The sequence below is a fragment of the Rhagoletis pomonella genome, unplaced genomic scaffold, assembly GCF_013731165.1.
Source record: "Rhagoletis pomonella isolate Grant_MI unplaced genomic scaffold, Rhpom_1.0 Rhpom_scaffold_00006, whole genome shotgun sequence".
NCBI lineage: Eukaryota > Metazoa > Arthropoda > Insecta > Diptera > Tephritidae > Rhagoletis > Rhagoletis pomonella.
This window is the reverse complement of record NW_023458560.1, coordinates 46,001,580-46,023,861: the sequence shown is the minus strand read 5'-3', so window position 1 is coordinate 46,023,861 and position 22,282 is coordinate 46,001,580. Positions and strand designations below refer to the sequence as shown.

At 33.4% G+C, this 22,282-nt stretch overlaps 1 protein-coding gene and 1 long non-coding RNA gene across 2 annotated transcripts in view; one reads left to right on the top strand and one right to left on the bottom strand.

The window, feature by feature from the left end:
- The window catches only part of LOC118740832 (probable serine/threonine-protein kinase DDB_G0280461), a 14,693-nt gene extending 6,663 nt beyond the window's left edge, over positions 1-8,030 (bottom strand). Inside the window, exons 1-2 of the mRNA XM_036472548.1 lie at positions 7,680-8,030; positions 4,431-4,516 (exon numbers count right to left, since the gene is read on the bottom strand). Of these exons, the coding sequence (XP_036328441.1) occupies positions 4,431-4,516; positions 7,680-7,764 (171 nt within the window). The 5' untranslated portion in view covers positions 7,765-8,030. The remainder of the gene's footprint in view (positions 1-4,430; positions 4,517-7,679) is intronic.
- LOC118740833 overlaps positions 1-19,515 on the top strand; it is a 44,718-nt gene extending 25,203 nt beyond the window's left edge. The window contains exon 3 of the long non-coding RNA XR_004993188.1: positions 19,367-19,515. This is a non-coding gene — a long non-coding RNA (uncharacterized LOC118740833). The remainder of the gene's footprint in view (positions 1-19,366) is intronic.
- The last annotated feature ends 2,767 nt before the right edge of the window (positions 19,516-22,282 follow it).

Below are 22,282 nucleotides of genomic sequence, written 5' to 3'. Positions count from 1 at the left end.
CGACTCCGAACGGCGATTGTATTTTTATGAGAAGCTGTTTTTCATGGCAGAAATACACTCGGGTGTTAGCCATTGCCTGCCGAGGGACGACCGCTGTTAAGAAAAAACCTTTTTTCTATATTTTTGCGATGTTGCTTTGACCAGGGTTTGAACCCAGGCATTGTGGAGTGGAAGCGCGCACTGCTTACCACTACACCACAGCGGCCAATTTTCGGACTAATTCCGCGAAAAAAGTACGTAAAAAATTAAAATAGCATTTTTGTATGTAAGTATATATGTAAGAATAGAATTTATATCTAAAATTCCGTGCCTAATGGGTTTGGGTCGTGCCGGGCCATTTCGGCACGGAGACCACACCGATTTTTTCTCTGTGCATGCTCGTGTGGGCTTTCTAATGTGATTATTGCACCCGCTCAGGACTGGGCCGCAAAATAATTATACCCCTGCCTATATCTAATAAGAGATAGCCAGAACTTTTCCAAAAATCTATCTATTTTTTGTTGTTTTGTATTTTCTCGTATTTAGTATCTAAGATGTTTCGAAAATATTTTCGGATAATTTCAAATCAATTGAATTAATTAATAGCCTCCAAAAATTTCAGATAATTAGTGAAGCGTTGTGTTTATTTTTTTATGATTTCACAGCCGGTTACCAATATATAGAACGACTCAATCAATTTGAATAAAATTCATGCAGCTATTGAAAGCATCAAATAAGTACATTGCTATTTTTTGAAGGAATTTTTTTTTTGTTGAAAATTCTTCTATTTATTCTTTAACAGTAAAATATTATTTTGTGCTTGAAAATTTTATTTGACGGTGGTTGATTCCTCTGAGTTTTCTAAGACACTGCTTAAATGGAGTTATTGATTTTTTTTGTATGGAACTCCCCATATATGTACATATGTAAGTCGATATGTATTTTGCTTATACTCAACGCATGTACCTTCATACATATGTATGTATGCATGTACATATTTACTTCTGTAAATATTATTGGTGTAAAGATTTCTTTGAAGAAGGCCACAGGAAAATCAGATAAGATAACATTGGAATTTTTTGCTCATACATACATACACTTGTACGTGCATACACATCCGTTTTAATATTATTTAACCTGACCAAATGCTTGCCTTGCATAAGCAAACTCAATCAACCTAAATAAACACATTTATTAACAATTTTTTTTTCTATATATTTACATTTATTTTAATAGCTTCAATATTATATCTGCTCTTTTATTAATTCAATTAAAAGAACTTAATTAAATCCGCAAAAAAAAACAAAAATATATACAATAAAATGTGGATAAAAAATATTTGTAAACCAGTAGTCAGAATATTAAGTCAACATAAATGACTGATAATGACTTGGTCCACCACCCAGAAATCATATTTCTAATATGTTTCTAAAATGTTATCAACACTGCCGACAAAAAAGTATTGGCACAGCTGCTTTTTTTCCAATGTATGCAACAATTTTTATTGTAATATTTTTCCCATTTCCCACAACAAAAAACATAAAATTATAATTTCTAAACTTTGTGCAAAACACTTGAAAATTCAGCAAATTTTAAACTTTTTAATAAGATGTTTTAGAATTTTTTTGAGTATGCAGTTTTGTAGCCCAATCAAATTTATAAATATAAAAATATAATATAAAGTAGAAGTTATAAGTAGCTATTAACTACCGTTGATTTTTGGCAATTTTTTTACGCAGTCTCGTCCATACAAAAAAAATTTTTTCGAAAATATTTTATATAGAAAAAATGCAGAACACTATCAACAAGGAAAAATCTCATAAATGAATGCAATTTTCGACTAACTCCGAACTTGCATTTTTTATACTCGAATTTAATGGGCTACAAAACTGCTTACCCAAGAAAATTCTAAAAAATCTAAATTAAAAAGTGGAAAATTTGCATGAAAATTTGCTGAATTTTAGCGAGTTTCGCACAAAGTTTAGAAATTATGTTTTTATGGGTTTTGTTGTGAAATGGATAATATTTTGATAAAAAATTGGCGAAAAATATTAGAATAAAAATTGTTGCATATATTGTAAAAATGCAGCCGTGCCAGTACTTTTTGCCGGCAGTGTACAATCTCACGTCAAAAGTTTTGCCATACAACGAAATCTGTTGCATATTGAAATGATACACAAAACATATTGCCCCAAAAAAATAATCGAGTATTGCCTCAAGACAGTCATTCCGTGCCACAGCCAGCATTTTTTTGTTTAGTTTGCTTAATTGATTTAGGTTGGTTTTTAGAGAAGCAAGAGTAAGTAACTTTGAACTTTTCAATGGAGGTGTTCGCACTAGCCTGGTTATCAGGTGATCTCGTTGCAAATTATTATTTTATAGTGTTTTTTATTGTTGTAAACTCAATAGAAAAATAACCTCTTAACCAGATAACCTGATAACAAGATAGGTTTCAACACCCACAATATGAATTTACTACTTTATGGGGAGCGCTTCACTACACCCTACAAGTTTTAAGATCTAATTCTAGCTAAATTTATGGAAAAATTTCTGAATATTAGAAACAAGGTAATCAATTCCGTCAGTTCACAGCAAAGGAATTTATAACTTTTTCAATTCCTCAACTTAAAAAAAAAATGTTCTTTATTCCATTACAAGGAATTGAATATTGTAATTGGAATTAGTTATGTGTTAGTAATGTATTTTTTTCAATTCCCTTGAAGGAATTGAGAGTGAAATAAACTTTTTTCAATTCAGTTGAACTGAATTGGAAAATAAAATTTCCAATTCCATTAATTTAAAAAGTATGTAATCGAAAAAAAATTTTAAATAATTTGTGGACTATTTATTCAAGTTCTTAGTTGCTAAAAGCCTTGAATACATAATTTATACCTAAATAGGATCACTACACTGAGGGAAATAATGCATAGTAAAAATGAATACTTTATATATGATTACGCATATTTCATTTTCTGTACACTAAATAAATAAATAAATAAATAAAAGAAAAATAGAACTGTCGCAGTAAAATTACAATGCAACTAATAAAATTGCAAGAAACAAGGTACAATAAAAAAAAATTTCAAAGGAATTGGAAAAAAGTTACAATAATAGCACGTACATAATTTATTCCAATTACCATACGCAATACCTTGTAATTGAATTAAAAAAAAAAAATACATTTGAAATTACTTCCGAATTCCTTTGCTGTGGACTGAAGGAATTGATTTCTAATCACTCTTAGTGAGGAATGTAATTGCAATTGTAATGAGCAGAAGAATGTTACTCATACGCCATGTACGACGAGTATGGCCATATATTTTTTCATTCAAAATGAAAACTTAAAATGAAAATATCTTGGATTTTTGAGGAAAAAACGTAAAAACTCCTAAATACCCGGTTTTTTTAAAAGTTCCTGACTACAGATTCGAACTCAACGTCTTGGAAAAAAACATATAGGAACAAAGTGGTGTCCAACTTGACCAAAGCGTGAGCGTAGTTTTGTCCAGCTAGATTCGGATTTCAAACCATGGCGCGCCGCCTCCGAACGGCATATGGTTTTAATGAGAAGCTTTTTTTTCATGGCAGAAATACACTCAGAAGTTTGCCATTGCCTGCCTAGGGGCGACCGCTATTAGAAAAAAAATTGTATCTGGATGTTGCGTTGACCAGAGATCGAGCTCTGAACCTACCGAATGGTAGTGCGCACCTCTAACCACTCGACCACGGCGGCTGCCAGTCCACACGAGCTTTTGAGAAAAAAAAAACGACGAAATAGTACTATACAACCCTTCTATGATGGCGGAACCAACGCTTCCGCTTACGCGCTACTATCGCCCGCACGCGTCCACAGATCTCTCGCCATGCATCCTTACACGCACACACACACACACATTATGAACAAAACACTTGACATCACACTTGGCCATTAATCTCGAAACCCGATCTTTGGAAACAAATGATTATCATATTCAGGCTCTGCGACCCCTAGTCAGTCTATCATTAAAAAAACAAAGTCGAGTTTTGTCCGTTTTTTTTTTTTTCAAAACTACTGTCAGAGGCACTTATAAGCAAGCATTGATGATATGATTTTCGCGCTTTAATCCCATACGAGTTAACTAGTTATTGTCGTCGTAGTTAAAGTCGTATATTTTAGCATTTTTCTTTTCTTCTGGTAGCGACAAAATTCTCATTAATTGCTACATACATATAAAAATATATAAATAAATGTATCCCAGCAGCGAAACTATGAATATAATGCAATCGCATTATAATATGCATGAATTGCTTCTGAAATCGAATGAATTCCATTGCATATTTGAAAAGAAAAAGAAGGCAGTTTAATCAAATGCCATCACTTGTCACCGATGAGGCATCAATGCAGAATTCATTACATTTGCTGCTGGGATAATACTGCGTAATTTAAAGTGTAGTTGTTCTTACACACTCACCTCTGCCACAATGCTGCTATTAGATTTTAAATCCGCACAACTGGGATTATCGCTGGAATCGCACACAAAGCATTTTATCGCTGCACCTGAGATTATGCCAAATTTTCGAATTTAACACAGACAAATGAGAAATGCAGAAGAGATATGTAATAGAGTAAGAGTAGTTAAGCAGATTAAATGATTTAATTAGTAGTTATTTTTTTTTGTTTTAGATTAATTTGAATGTACTCAATTATGTAATACACTTTATTTGTTTATTTGTAGATAAATAAGTAATTGTTTGATTTTTTAAATATTTGGTTATAAGTTTTTAACACAATAATTGCAAAAAAAAAAAAAAAAATTAAAAATTAGTTCACTTAAGCACAAACAAGTATTGAATTTGCAATCGAATAAGCAATGCATAACTTAATTTGAACACTCGAATGGCCAAATTTTTTTAAAGACATTCTTGATCTGCTCGATCTTGGTAGTTATCTAGCGATTTTTTCACATACCCATAGATGCTGGTAAATTTATTCAAATACTAGTAAAAATTTGGTTAAGATCAATGGACTAAAATCATGGAGACTAAAATTAGTATTAAAATGCACCCATTAAATTTTTTGAATTTTCCTGCTGCCACCCCCATATTTACCCATGCCCCCGTAGCTTTGAGGTTTCTAAACTAAAACTATAACGTTTACTTAACTTTAAAACTTTACCAAGTAAGTATGTTTTAATAACCGATAATCTTTTCTCAACAAAAATTTTAGATTTTTTTTTTACTTCTATTCGATGTTTTTTATAGGTTTGTTGTAAAACATTTTGAAATATCGACGGCTAAGTTGCAGATCGACCTATCTCTGCAGCCGGTTCGAAAACGCCCTTATCTCAGAAAATGGCTCAAGAACGCCCTGGGAAAAAAACGATAGGTTGTGCAATTTTCTAGAGCGCTTCCTCTTTCACAATTGCACAGTTTTATCACCCAAACTAGAAGGCTGGCCATCGTTTGCAATTCATTAGGGAAAACGAACAGGACACAGTAAAGCCTCTTCTTTGCAGATATTCAGCTTTAGTGAAGAGCAGTTAAATCATACCAAGAGCATATATGAGGCATCCTTTTTTAAATAGGGACGCAAATTTGGAGGAGTAACATCGATACATCGAAAACATAAATATCGATGCTAAAATGTATCGGCAGAAAAAAATCGTTACAGCGATGGTTTCCGATGCTTTACAATTTACAATGCAATTAGAGAAATGGCATATATATGAATTCATTTTCCACTATTTATTTCAACTTCCTATACTTTCCTATAAATACTTATATAAATAGTAGTAATGTAGAGTAAAAATTCATACTATCGTTAGGCCGCCGGGTTCGAAATTTATAAGGCCTGATTTTGTTTGAGATTCTAAGACCCTGCATAATGACTATTTTCTATCACAGGCGGGTGGTACGTTCTTTTTTAAGCGTTGGGCTAGCATTCTCAAAATTGGACACCAAAGAATGAGTAATAAAAAATTTTTGAAAAATAATTGTAAACATCGATGACAAACATTGAATTTTGAACCGATACCATCGATATTTCAAAAATATTGATGCATCCTTTGCATCCCTATTTTTAAGTCGGACGGATTTTTTATTATGGATCCTTTCATGAAATAAGTTAACAGGTTTTTTTGTCTTTTTTTTTCTTCGAGATATGATATGTCAAAGTTTAATTTCTTTGTGATTCTGTTCAATTGTATACTTCGCCAAATCGTTATATCTCGGATTCTACTCAACGCAACGCCTTCGTCTAACGTCGTTTTTTAAGCTAGAGAAACGGGATAAATAATTCTATGTGTAAGGTGCTCATGATTGTCCTTAAGCTATTTTAGTTATAAATAATTGCATTTTTTGAAGTTTATTTACATAGTGAAGACCAGTAAATTAGGGATCTAAAATCACATCATCGTAATCCTTAACTAACTATAAAACCCATGTTTTAAAAAATTGGCAATTTTTCAAGAACAATTTTTAAAATATTTTGTATGACGAGGTGTTTTTTTTTCGAAAACGTATGATCAGATATACATACATATGTACATTAGGACGGGCCAATTTTTGTTTGACTATGCGCCTATAGCGCAGGAGGATTCTACGTGTAATTGTAAGCAAATTTTCCGAAGAAACCATGGGTCTAAAATTAATTTGGAGTTTGCCAAATTGCCAAAATAGTTTTCAAGGAAATGTGAAAATTTCACCGTTGCGCCCTCTGGTGGAAGTTTTAAGCAAAAGATAAGTGCATAAATGGATTCCTCACAGCAAAAAACCAGTTATGGCATGTTTTTATACAAAATTTAAGCACTTCTTTACGACACTACGGCGAAATGCTAGAAAAGCTATTTTCGCAATTTGGCAAACTCCAAATTGATTTTAGACCCATGGTTTCTTCGGCAAATTTGCTTACAATTACAAGTAGAATCCTCCTACGCTATACGTTCATAGTCGAAAAAATCTCCCATACAAATAGACCCGCCCTAATGTACATACTACAATAAGTGCATTGTACAAAATTATTGTATTTTTTACAAGCCACAGTTTTAAAAGCTGCAAAGATAGAAGGCAAAAAATCTCCATACAAAAAATCGTGGTTTTTAGACACTTCAGCAGCGCGTTGCCCACCCCTAAAAATGCTTATATTTTTTAATCCTTTGTACAATACTCAGGAAGTGAACTTTATAAAAACCGCATGATCCTGATAACTGACTATGAAATATTTCCGGCACTGCTCAAAAATATATATATATTATAGTCGATTCTCGAAAGTATTATTTTAGTCTAATGCTCGCGCTCACTACTTAAGCTACGACAATGTTACGCATATTTTTTAAAATCCCATAAAATGCGAATGTGCAGGGAATTGCGAAAGCTACGATTTGGGGTCCAGATAAGCCATACTTATCAATTTTATCAGTTTGTAAAGTTTGAATTATTATTTATAAATTATAAATAATTTAATTATTTTAATTTAATTTTTATTTCAAAAAACTTCAAACATATTATTACTCCACCAATTTTTTATTTTTTTTTTTTAATTTTTGACTCTTTTTTGTACTTATCAATCACATCTTCTGAGTTTTTTTTACGATATTTTATCAGTGCGAGTATATTTCCCCAAAACGTTGTTCTTCAGTTTATTTTTATTTTATTTTAAACTATGTGCGCGTATGTATATAGCTTTCAAAAACTCCAAAAATTCCTTTTGAAATTCCACTAACCGTTATGCACGCATTGCAACACCAAGATGACCGTTATGATAAGCGAATGCAGCACACTTGTAGGCGCGTCGTAGTACCGGCACATTGTTATCACTTTAGAAATCGAAATTTCACTAACTATAGGCCACAAAAGAATTTTCACAATTTCATTCGAGCTCTCAACTAACGGTACTTTATTTAATGCTTTTATTGAAAAAAAAAATCTCAACTTTTAATAAAAGTATAGCACACAAAAGTATGCTACTATAAACGAGCACTTTTTGCACTGCGACCCACTGAGCAATCCAGCGTTTAAAGTCGCTTCTTGGCTTCGTAACGTTTCCGCGTTTCGTCCGTATTTATAATCCTTTAGGTGCCACAGCGTTTTGCAAACTGAACTCAATAAAAGCGAAATTCCAGCTGTTAGCGAACGTAGACCAGTCGGGTCAACAACGTACACTCGTACCCCAACCGAAGCGGTGTAGGCGAGTCCTTTCGGTTATGGCACGAAGTTGCCACAAATTTGCAAAAGTAGCAACTAAGTAAGTAAGTTGCAAAGCGAAGAAGTATGAAACAACTTTAACAATGATTTTTGTTTTTGTATCAGCAGCATTAAGGAATTGCTTGCGCTTCCAGCTATGCTAAGAATGAAGACGAATGAATGTGCCAAGGCAAGGCGAGGGGTGGTGTGGACAGCGCAACGCGGGAAAGCGCAAAACGACGATGAGCGTTTAAAAGTCGCTGTGGGAGTTATTAAATTTGCCACAGACGCTGCCACTGCCAGCCATCGAAGAAGGAGTCAGCAGCAGCAGCAAGTATGATGACGCGGCGCCAACAACAATCAACAGCGTTGACAACAATAGCAGCAGCAGCAGCAGCAGCAGCAGGAGTGGTAGCAGCGACGTCGGATGTTGCGCGAAAATAAAGTCGAAAGCGATGAATTTATGTCGTTTATGGTGACGTCGAAGTTGACAAACAACAACGGCAAACGGCATTGTGTGTGTGTGCAGCAACGGGGGGAGTGGCGACAATGCGAGGCAACGCGCGCGCCTTTTTGTCGATGACTGTGTGTTTGTGCAACGAGGCAATGGAAGTCGCAAAATTGTTTCAAATTAGAAAAGTTAGCAAAGTTAAGTGTATAAAAGTTAACGCCGCATTGTATGGCTTCGTGCGCGGCTGTGGTATTGTGGTTGCGAGCTTGTGGCTTTGGCAATGGCAGAGGGGTAGGTGACGACAACTACGATTTGATGACGTTTGTTGGCACATTCAGAGTATGCAACAAAGGCGATTGTCTATACTTGAGTTGTATGAATTCAATTATATGCAATCTACATATATACCAAGTCGACAAATTAAAAGAAAAAATTGTACTCATTTTGGGACTTTTAAAGCTAAAGGCCCACTGTGCTGGTATCTTTGCTTCTTGAATGGAAGGAATGGCCGGATTACAAGCCTTCATATTCACTTCCTCTTAGAAGAAGAAAAACATACATACAAATTTAACTTTGCGCTACACAAGCAACGACGAAATTGTTTTGTTAAATGTTACTCATACGACCTGTCATACTTACGAACTCTGCCATAGGTGGCCCAAAGCCCGGTTTCAAAAGAAAGCAAGGGCGACATAAAGTGTAGCAGTAGGACGACGAAAATAATTCCCTTGGCGATATCCGTTGCACCCGTTCGCACACTTAGGTAATTGAAAGCGTACCGATGCACAGTGTGGCGGAGTCGCTGACCGGTGATACAAATATATTAAACCTAATTAATGGACATGTAACCGTCTTTATAAGGCGTTTTCGTCCTGATTGAGAATCTGAACTTAAAATGGTAATTTGTGAAGAGGGTTGCCACCTGTTGAAAAGTTTAAAAGCAACTTAATTAACAAGTGAAACGAAATATTTGAATATTGGTGTCTAAACGAGAGATGTTGTTTAAAAACGCTTTATTTCTAAAAACGTTTGAGGAGGGTTGCCACCTGTTTAGAAACTAAAAATCAATTTAATTAACATGCCGATGAATTATTTTAATATGGGTGTCAAGCGAGAAGGTTTAGAAAACTTGATTTTAAAAAGATTTTTGAAGAGGGTTGCCACCTACTATTTAGAAATTCAAAACCAATTAAAATAACAACTAATATGACATACTTGAATATGGGTGTCGGACAAGAGAAGTTTAGAAAGCTTTATTTCGTACACATTTTCTAAAATGGTCACTGAAAACACATTTTCGTCCAGCTTAGAAGAGGGTTTTCCTTATTTTTTTGCTAAGAAAACAACTCACACAATTATCCTATTCAGTTCGTATTGCACTAATTCAATTTTAACTTACACGCACTGAATCCGGGGAAACGCGTAAATGCCTCGTAAGCTTGTAAACCTCGTAAACTTACTTAATTTTGTATGGAAATCGGTTTATTTACAAAGTTTACGCGACTACGAGGCAACCATTTTTGCCTTAGTGTGAGTTCGCCGGAACGAAACGAAGGGAGTCATGAGAGGTTTCTTATAGGCAAGAACGTTCAGTGCTCACAGCGAAAGCTCCTTAAGCGACTGATATTTATTCCCGAAATCTTATCAGGAGGTATAACGTGGCCAAAAAGATTTTGTCACCTTGCATTCCAAGATCTTCGCCCAGCGCTTGCCAAGCTCACTAAATGCCCGCATGTCCAGAAGTACACCGCACGAGGTCAGAGGAGCATCCAGACTTTCTCTCTCAAGGGTTTACTGTCACACCAGCCCATCAGCTATGCCGTTTCCATCGATTTTGCTGCCACCGGATCCCAATAAGCTTAATAGGAAGTAAAAAAAATCCTCCAAATTTCTCAAACGAACCTTCAAGGAGCCAAGAGCCTTGATATCTGCTTTGCTGTCGGAATAGATATTCACCTTCTTAAAAGGCGTTAGACTAGAAATTTTAAAAATTGATTTTGTGCAAAGGATAAAAGCTATTTTTTATCTGTTCGGTATGCATAAAAAGCGAAGTAAATATTTAAATACATTTTTACTGCTGATTGTTCCCAAGAAAATCTGAAAAGTCTCGAAAAAAGTCCCATTTATTTCAAAATAGCGAGAAAATCACGAAACGTCGAATAAAATTAAACACAAAGAAAACCCCCATAAAACTTCCGAAAAAATTCCAAAAGTATCCGAAGAAACCCGAAAGGAATATAGAAAATTTAATTTCTTTTAATTTGACATATCATTTGTTTTGATCGGTTAACAAATTCTCTTGATATTAGCAAATTTTAATGATCAACCTATTGTTTTAATCAAAAATCGGTATGTGGGGATATCTCGAAAACTATTTGACAAAAAAGTAATGTGAATTTTTGGACGCAGCCACCAATTTTACATGGGAATTGGATGGTTTTATTCTCGCATTTATGGGCTGTAAACTAGTGTAATCATTATTTATTTAGCAAAAAATAATTTTTTTTAGGCGATGGGAAAACATATTTATATAAATAATGGTATTCTCGAAAAAACAGTGCGACACTTTTTTTACTATAGCTTTTTTTCAAGTTTTTTCGCCGGTAGTCATTTATTTCAAAAATGGCTTCATTTTTAGAAATGGCTAGAACGGCACTCCTATTTCTAGAGAATATTCAGAATGCTGATTCCGAATATACGGTGTGTTTTTCAGATTTTTTTTTGTTTGCGAATTGATGCAAACGCATGTACATTAGGATGTCCATCGAAATTCTTTTTTTTTTTTTTAATTTCCAGACCCTACTCCCTAATAACGGTCCTTTTTTTGAGAAATAGTTTTACCTAATTTTATGAATTCCTTAGCCACACTGCTCAAAAAATCTGAAAGTCTAGTACATAAACACATACAAATTTAAGGCCGAATTTAAGAAAAGTCGGCTTACTTCGACAATTTGTAAGCGATTGCAATAAGTGAAGTATCAGTTTATTTGAAAATAGATTGAATTTTAGATAAGACTGCTTATTTTAAAATTGTGCAAATAAGTGATTGTCAAAGTTTAAAAAAATAAGGAAAGATGTTATTTTTTAATTAGCCCAATGAAAAATCCCGACAATCCAAGTCTGGCAATAGATTATTTATTATATACATCATTCTAAAGGCCTATACATCCTCTTCTCATAACATGTTCGATCTTTAAATTGAATAAAAACTAGTCATTCAAAAACTAATAAATCTATAAAACCATGTTTTCAGACCTAAAATGACAAGTCGCGACCTCTAAATGATTTTTGAAAAATCTATAAAAATAGGCAATAATATTTCTCATAAAAAGGAATGAAATTAGGGGGTTGGGTCTTGAAATAAAAAATAATAATTTCGATGGGCACTCTAATGTACATAAATATATGAAAAAGTGTTAAAAGACCAGTCAACTTAAGATCGAATTCAGAGAAAAAGTTGTTTTCTAATAACAATTGTTCCATGGTATGGCTATGGAAACCTACTGAGTGTAAAATATTCCCATAAAAATGTAAATTTTTCAGGGTACGAAAATAAACTGTACAAAACAATTCCCATTTCCTCATCGATCATCATATCATTTGTGGTTTTGTACAGTTTTGTAAATAGTCAGAAACAAATTGTAAGATTCACTGTCATTTTCCCCAACGAGAAACGTTTGCTTTTCGTTTGTGACAATTGTACCATAGGGTACGTTTTATGTGTATGCAAACGTTTCAATTACGTGAAAAATAATTTTTTCTGTAAATTTTCATATCCAATTCAATTAAAAAACATTTTTATTTTTTTTATTCATTGCAGCCATTCGTTTTGGATTTGTTTATTGCATATATGTGCATACATAAATATATTTTCCCTGCACGATTCATTTCGTTTGTTGTTTCGTCTGTAACTACTAAACTACTGTAGTGTACTATCGCCAAAGTGAACTCAGCCGTTTTGTTTCGTATTGTACCGAACTGTTAAAGTAATAAACGAAACGAAATAGTAACGTACAATATAGTTTATTTTCGTACACTGAAATTTTTATAAGTATTTGTCATTTGGATTCAGCGAAAAATTGAGACACAACCGAAAGATTTTAATCTACCTCGTGTAGTTCAACCGCCGTTATTTATACAGTACTTAGTTAAAAATACCGGCAGAAAAAGCTATATCAATTTAACTAAAAATGAATATTCAACAAGCGTACTATGCTCCAAGATGCGGCCAACACCCAGCATGACACCACTACTGCCTTACAACTAACTGGCTGGCAACCTTGTGAGTAGCGTAAGTAATCACTCATTCAAGCGGCATATTGGAGTGCTAGTCGACATGACTTTTCATTAGCCGAACACCCGCTGGTATTGCCATGACTTGTCAAGAAACGATACATATATTTTTAGTATTTTAGTTACATACGTATGTATGTATGTATAGGTATTTTAAATACTACTTGTAGTACATAGACGATTTATTTTCCATTTTCCCTTTTGCGCGACTGTCATTGCCATTGCAGCAAGGCCATAAACAGAAACACATTTGATTGACCTATTCAAATGTTAAACGTTTCAGAAATGCTACAAACAGACATCGGTTGTCAAACGGCGCGGCGCGCTGCTGTTTCGTCGTAGGGGCCAGCAGTTGGATAATTTAAATGCAAAAGCTGTTAGCGGAAAGTCAAAGCGAGGCGAAGAAAGCAAAAAAAAAAAATGTGAATGCTAGAAAATATTTGGAAAAAGTAAAAAAAGTGTATGGGGTGTGCTATGTACATAAGGGTGGTATGAAAAACAGGAAAGTCGGAAGTTTAATGTGGTGGTGACCACAAAAAATATACCCTTGCTTTTTCTATTTCGAAATCAAAAAAATATTTAGAGGTCGCTCAAAGCGCTCAAAATTTTGCAAGTATTTTATATGAAAAAAAAAACGTTTTTTCGTTAAAACGGTGTAGAATTTATTAAAATCAATATTTTCCGTTCGGAAAACTCCGTTTCACCTTACCAGGCTTCCAATAATTGGTTATTTAACTATTTTGTGATATTAACTTTTTTATAGCTCCACCAAAAACCCCAAAAAATGCAATTTAGGCTCCCATAAAAAATAAATTGTTAGTATTAAAAAATGGCAAAGTAAAGAATTAGGTACTATTCCTTGAAGTCTTCTGAAGAAAAACATAGGTTTTAGATCGAAGAATAATGGTTTTCAAAAGTTCTTTATTATTCGCACAAAAACTTGTTTTCCCCGACGTAAAATACATGGAAAGCTTTGAGCGCTTTGAGTGACCTCAAAATATTTTTTGATTTCGAAATCAAAAAACGGGGGTATGTATTTTTGGACCACCCTAGTGTACATGGGCATGTAGTTTAAGGATAACAGTCGGTTGGTAGTTGCGGTATGTGAATACTTCTGTATGTATGTGTTTGTAAAAGTGTGGTTACTAAACCGCTACTAAAGCGATGATGCACTATGGGCCTTTTGACTTTTTTCGTTGCAAAAATCATAACTTTTGAACTAATAAAGATATTTTAAGAATTTAAACTGCGTCTGGAACTTTACAATAAATAGAAATATAGCAACAGTATTCTTTGAAATTCGTTGTCACAGTTGAGATTATTTTGAAAAAACGCAATCACTTAAATTTTTTCAATAATTACAGGAGCTAAATTACTAAAAATAATACTAATATGAAGTTGAATGAGAGATGTTGAGAAAGCTTTATTTCGGAACTGCTTTGAAGAGGGTTGCCATCTTTTTAGGAATTCAAAATTTAATTGACAAGTTATGTGAATCAAAAATGCTTAAATGGGTATTAAACGAGAGAAAGCTTCTTTTCAAAAATACTTTTGAAGAGGATTACCACCTTTATAGAAATACAAATTCAATTTAATTTACAGGTCAAAGAACATATTTTGATATGGGTAACAAACGATAGCGGCTTAAAAAAGTTTTATTTAAAAAATATTTTTTACGAGGGTTTCCACCTGTTTAGAATTCAAACCCAATTTAATTAGCAAGCTAGATTAAATATTTTAGTACTACTGTCAAACCAGAGAGGTCTAATGAAGTTTTATTTCGAAAATATTTTTGTAAAGATAGGTTTGCCACCTGTTCAATTAAATAACAGGTTAAATGAAATATTTTAGCATGACAGTCAAACGAGAGAGGTTTACGTACGCTTTGTTACAAAAATATTTTTGAAAAGGGTTGCCAACTGCGCAAAAATTTAAAATAATTTTATTTAATAAGAGTAGTTAAAACCTCTAAAAAAACAATTAATATGGATATGAAACTGGAGAGATTTAAGAGAGCTTTCTTTTGAAAATATTTTTATAAGGGTTGCCAACTTTTCAGAATTTCAAAAAATCAATTTAATGAACAAGTTAAAAAAAATATGTATTTTTATATGGGTGTCAAACGATAAACTTTATTTCGAAAATATTTTTGGGTTGTTACCGGTTTAAATGAAATATTTTAATATGGATGCCAAACGAGAGAGTTTTAAAAAAGCTTTATTTATAAAATACATTTGAAGACGGTTGCTCCCGCTAAAAACTCCCGTACAACTTTATGTGTGGTTAAATACAGGTGTGAAACGGAAGAGGTAAATAAACAAATTTTCCAAAATATTTTTGAAGCGAATTGCTACCTGATTTTATAATCAAATTTAACAAGCTAATTAGTTAATTGAATTATCATCGTATATTTACAATAATTTTTTTTTTAAAAGCTACATACATATGTAGTACACTCACTTTATCGAACACTCTCATGATTTATTTTTTATTTTTTGCAATGTTTTTGCGGCATAGGCCCCATAGTGCGACGATAACTCGAAGCTGCTGGCGATTTCGTTGTATGGCTCGCGTAACTATAAATATTTCAAAACCCGTCGTTAGGTTAGCAGGATTTGTGGGCAGCTTTGCCACAGCTCCAAGTACCTTTGACAGGTATGTATGCATCGCAATTGAGGTCAGTTAAACGCATTCCAATGGAATTTTTATGTGCAATTATAGTGGAAAACTGTCTCATGCAAATTCAAAAGGCGTAAGCTAAAAAAAGAGGACGGAAAACGAATATAGAAACCAGAAAGACGAAAATAGATAATCAAATTGAATTCGAAGTCGAGCAACGCTTTCACAAAAAAGCGAATACATCAAAGTTGTACAAATTAAAAAAACGACAAGAAAAATGTTAGCTGCTGTAATCATTCGATTTGATGGGTTCACATAAAATGGAGAGCATTTACTTGCAAACACATACATACATTTTTACCGTTAAATGGAACGCACTCGAAATGCAGTCATAAAAGTCAAGTGGCTACCTGACCACTTCAATATCGCAATTGAAAATGGTGCTCTTACCTTTCGCTGCCTTTACTTGTTGGCGCCCACGGATTTTATTGACTCGCTCGCTCTAGCAATGGCGGCGATGCTCTCAACTACCAATACAAAAGTCGTACCAATTCCATAATCATTGAGCGTACGCAGATTAAAAAAAAAAAAAACGTATTATGGCTTACAGAGTTCGTAAAAATAATTCACAAGCATGTACATATGTACATTAGAACGTACCACCTTGCAATCAAAACAAAAGATTCGTAAAAAAAAATTGAAACTGCCTTGCAATTGCATCAACAAAAAAAGTTGCGATTTTTCCGCCGGGTTTACAAAATTTATTATATTTGAAGACGTGCGCCAAAATATTGAGATTTACGTGAGCTGGACCGATTTGAAAATACCTCCAAAAATGAACTTTTTGAAAAAAATCCCCTCAGGTGATGAAACAGATTCAGCTTAAAATATTTATCTGCATAAAAATATTTGAAAATTTTTCCAACGGAATCGTAATAATGAGATTTTTGAAGCTGCTTTTTAACTTTTTTCAAAGATTGATGTACGAAAAACTTGAATAATTGCTATTCTATTCTGATTTAGGATCTCAGTAGTAAGGTATTTTCCCACTATTTTTATTTATGCGCAAAAAAAGCCATTCGTGTCCCAATTTATTTATTTTTTTTTTCAAATCCAACACATCTTAATTCAACTTTGAATGATGTTCGTTCATGCTACCTTTTTCTTTCATCCTTTGAAGGAGTTTATTAGCAAAGAAATAAAATGGTGAGAAAATACCTTTCCAATGATGATACCACAAAAGTCTAAATCGTATAGTTTAGGTTCAGTTATTCAAGTTTTTCTTATACCAATCTTTGAAATGTTAAAACATCGCATTAAAAATCGCATTAAAATTCCGTTGAAATTTTTTTAAATTTATTTTAATATTTTTATGAAAATTTTTAAGCTTAAACCGGTTTGTCATTTCAGGGGATTTTTTTCAAGAGTCTCCAAGAAACTATTTTTATTCATAAAAAAACTCCATTTTTGGAGGTATTTTCAAATCGTTCCAGCTCAAGTAAATCTTAATATTTTTCGGGAATATTTTGGTGGCGTCTTAAAATATAATAGCTTTTATAATTCCAATGGAAACACAGTACCGATTTTTTTTTTTTTTGTATGGAGAGTGATGCAGTCTAATGTACATACCTAAAGCTTACCCGAAAGGTGAATAAAAATTTATTTTGATGATATTTTAGTGTAGCTGGGTGTCAGTAATTAAATTTTACTACCTACTGCTTTTACTATCATTTCAAGGATTATTGATACTCGAATGAGTGACTATTGTTCGCAAAAGTAATTGCAGTTGGCTAAAATTTTATCGAAAGGATCTTATTCGGAACCGAAGCGCTGCAACTTTCATTTCAACATTTCCCGTTGGCTAGAAAACAAAAAACAGTAGTTTGTCCTTTAAAGTTCCATTTACCATCAATTAGTCATTGGAAAATTTATATAGCCCTTAGAGTCATGGTGGATTGGTTAGTCACAGTGGTTTGTCAAGGTTACTGTTACTTGAAAATTTTGATGAATTTCAGTGTACTTGCAGTCAAAAAAAAACTATCCTGGAAGATGCAGAAACAAAAATCAAAATGAAGAAAACACAATTTGCGCTAACTCGATAAAATTCTATAACTCAACAAATTTCGAAAACTATCGATAAAATTCGATAACTGTGCGTTTCCAAGACTCGATAAATTTTAATAACCCAAAATTTTACATATCTCGATACATACCCATAACTCGATAAACTTTGTATAATTCTATAGATTTCGATACCTCGATTAATTTTGATAGCTCCATAAATTTCGAAATCCATTGACAAATTTCAGTAACTCGTTACACTCTGGTAAACTCGATAAACTTCGATAAATCTTATATACACCTAGAAATTTCGATAACTCGATATACTTTGAAAATTCCTTGAAAACTTAGATTCGATAAACCGACTAACTTCGATAACTCTGAACTAAGTTTGATAGCTCCATAAATTTCGAAATCCATCGACAAATTTCAGTAACTCGTTACACTCTGGTAAACTCGATAAACTTCGATAAATCTTATATACACCTAGAAATTTCGATAAGTCGAAATACTTTGAAAATTCCAAAAACTTAGATTCGATAAACCGCATTGATCAGCTTTTGATAGGCTTTGTAAATTTGATTAATGATATTACTTTTGGGTTAGTGAGTTTGATGAATTTGTTATTGTATTTCACCAAGGTTTGGATATGGTACTGTTCCGGTTGACATGGAGCATCCCATATAAAAAAAAAATACATATCGTTACCTTAATATAGAAAGGCGCTAACTCATTTTCTGTTCAAATCCAGTATTGTATAATCGTCTGCCGATAACTTACTAAGCACCTACCGGATTTTAAAAATTTCTGCCACAGCAAAAAAATTAGTTTCATTCTTAAATAAAACAGCCTTTAAAAGAAATTCGCAGCAAAAGGACCTGATTTTCTATGGAGTTCTTTCATCACTCCGCAAAGAAACAACAATTTTAAATAGGGCCTTTCTATACTATTTCTATATGTACATTAGCGTGGGCCGAAAATCCGCTTTTTTAGAATTTTGATTGGCAATAGCAAAAATATAGTTCATTATGCTCTGAAAAATATCTGTGTGAAATATGAAAATTTTTGGTCAATATCCTAGGCTCGCTCAAGTCTATCAAAGTTCAATATGCTCAAAAAATTAAAATTAATAAATTAATTAATTAAAACATTTTTTTACTAAAATTTCATAATCTTCTAAAGTATTAGTCCAAAATAATTTGGTATATGGACCTCTTTTGTAGAGAATTGAATTTGTTAAAAAAAAAAAATTTTTTTAGTACTTCAACTTTGATGGACTTGGGCGAGCCTAGGATATTGACCAAAAATTCTCATATTTCACATAGATATCTTTCAGAGCATAATGAACCATATTTTTGCTATTACCAAACAAAATTCTAAAAAAGCGGATTTTCAGCCCACGCTAATGTACATATGTATGTAGTTTAATGCACGTATATAAAAAAAAGTAGTATCTCTCAATTTAACAGTCAATTGGGGAATAAAACGTAAGTTTTAAATTAAAGACTGTCGTTCATATGTATGTATGTATGTATGTAGTTCCATCAGTTCATTAATTAAATTGCTTTAACATCTTTTTTACTTCATCCTTTCGACCTAATTTGTTATTCTTATTTCTTATGGGAAACTTCAGTTCAGTTTCCTATAAATTTAAAATTCACAAATCATATCCTTAATCATACATATGTACAATGTTTCTGTTTTTGTTATCGTAGCATTTTAGTTTTCCCCTCAACACCCATTTTCCTACAAAACTTTTCGAATTTTAGTATTTACTTACTTTTTTCTTGCACTTTTTCACAGATTACTCATCACTTCTTTTGCAGCGTTTTGGATATTGGTCATCTGCTGCTGCCTTCCAACTATTTTATTTGTGAGCATGTGCTTAGCTCGCATGAGTCACCCTACGGGGGAAGACCTCATATTAAGCAAGTGTGATGCATTACTTATCGGTGTTGGCAAAAAAATAAAAATAAAAATAAAATACTGCAACAACTTTTATATGTGTTCCTTTTTTAACCGACTTCCAAAAAAGGAGGAGGTTATCAGTTCCAAGCGATTTCGATAATTCTTTTTGCATCGGAAAGCGATTTCGATAATTCTTTTTGCATCGGAAAGCGATTTCGATAATTCTTTTTGCATCGGAAAGTTAGTGTTTCAGAGGTGGTCCCATACTAATCTGGTTAAGATTTAAGATACGATCCGATTAGTGGATCATGAGATATATATATATATATATTTTTTTTTATATGAGAGTTGAAGTCGGTTTTTTTTTTGCTAAAAATTACTTGTTGTTTTTGTATTGCGTGGCTGCATTTGGCAAACCGAGCACCAGTGTATCTTTGGTTTCAGTCATTCTAATTCATAATTCCCGACGACATACAATTTTCTTAGAATGTTAACAAGTTTTTGGTCAAACTGCATTATGAAGATTAACTTTTAATTGAATTTTTTTGTATTGTTGTTGTGGTTATGATGATGTTTACTTAGCAAAATTGAATAAAGAATAAGTTTCATGAATTTGTATTCAAATACATATGGGTCAATGCACGTCAAATGTCCCGAGTGCGCTGAGCGGTGCAAAACAAGCTATTTTTCGACTAGCTGGGAAGCAGACAGAAAATGGGAACCAAAAATCGAAAATTTGGATTTCTCTAGATTTTTGTACGAGCTATCCGATGGTGATATGCGTTTTCGAAAATCTTCGCAGTTTCATGGTGAAAATTCGAAACGAAAATTTATTTGTAATTTTTCTCAAATATGGTAATTTTTATACCCAAGCGCACTTGTGCACAAGGGTATTATAACTTTGCTCACATAACGGTTGTTTGTAACAGGCAAAACGAACCGAGATAGATATAGACAATTGTATACATAAATGATCAGAATGAAAAGAGAAATCGATTAAGCGGTGACTGTCTGTCCGTCCGTCCGTCCGTCTGTGCACACGATAACTCGAGTAAAAATTAAGATATCTTAACGAAACTTGGTACGTGCACTTCTTTCGGGCGTAGGACGGGTGGTATTGAAAATGGGCGAAATCGGACAATAACCACGCCTACCTCCCATATAAAGGTAATTTTCAAAAATACGAAAACTGCGATATTTTAGTAACTACTGAAGATTATTCACTCAGAATTGATATTTACAATCATTTTTTGACAAAAAATAAGAATATAAATTTTGGAAAATGGGCGTAGCCGCGCCCACTTATGATTAAATGTGTATATCTTGGTAACCGCTGCCCAATTTCTTCCAAACTTGGCACAGTTGTTGGCCTTGGTACAACATACCAAATGGCCGAAACCTTTTAAAATCGGACAATAACCACGCCCACATCCCATATAACGGTAATTTAGAGAAATACGAAATCTTCGATAAATCAGTAAATATTAAAGCTAATTTATCCAAAATTGATGCTTGCAACAATTCTTTACCAAGAAATACGTTTATGATAAAATATTGGAAAATAGGTGTGGCACCGCCCACTTATGAACACATATATGTATCTCGGTAACCGTTCTACCAATTTGTACCAAACTCGGTGTGGTTATTGTGCTTTCCACATAAAAGCAAAACGTTGAAAATTATTGAAATCGGACTAAAATTACGAACGCTTTTCGAATAACAGTAAATTTCAGAAATGCTTAAATCTTCAATTTTTCGAAATTTAAGGACGCCAATTTACTCAAAATTGATACACCCTGGCTTACCACGTAGCGGTAGCTTTCGGAAAGGTGAAACACATATATTTAATACTTGTGCCGGGTATTTAATGTGCGGCTTCGCCCGAACTTAGACTTTCTTACTTGTTACCTTTGCCTTTGTCCTTTTCTTTATCTATGTACTTACTCACCTTTACTTTCATTCTTGTATTGGTCTTTTTCTAAGTGTTATTTTTTAACCTTTTATTAGCAAGTTTTTATTAAATTAATACCATGTACACACACTCAAGAAGAACTTGTTTCAGCTCCAACCATTTCCGTTGCACCATTTCCGTGTGCAATTTCCGTTGAATTTGCCAATTTACTCTCAACCAACCAACCGCCGCCAAGTTTTGTTACTAGCAAAGCTACAGCACGAACATAAATTCGTGCGAATTGGTCATTTTTTACTAAAAAGTCCAGCAGCAAAAATTTACCTTCGAAGAATTGTGTGTTTATTCAATGAAGAGAGCAACGTAAAATAAGTAACATTAAACATTGTAAATTACGTCGTGTAAATTACGTCGAAACAGTAGTGAAAATAATGCAAAAGTGAAAGAAAGTATGTAAGCAGGAGAAGAAGGTGACAAACCAACTAAAGGACTTGTTGCGAAAAGAATTTAACTATAGAAAGAAAGAGATGTACTTATGGATAATATATGTATATGCGAATGTGCTTACTTATAGGGTGATGCAGATATTTGACAGTAATTATTTTCGATATGTTGATGTACCGCAAAGGATGAAACTATGAGCTGTATGAGCCTTACAACGATATGGACATAGTTCGGCGGATTAGAATACAGCAGTCCCACAGGCTTGGCCATATCAAACGAATGGCAGAATGTTTCAGCTCTGAAGAGAAAGCCTTCTCCCAGACCAGACTTGGCTTCACTTGAAATTGCCAATTGGCGTCACAGAGAAAAACGACTGACGTGCTTTGTTGGATTCGTCCAAAATCGTTTAGGCGGTCACAGACCCAATCAAGCAGAGGAAGGGTAATATTTTTTTTTTT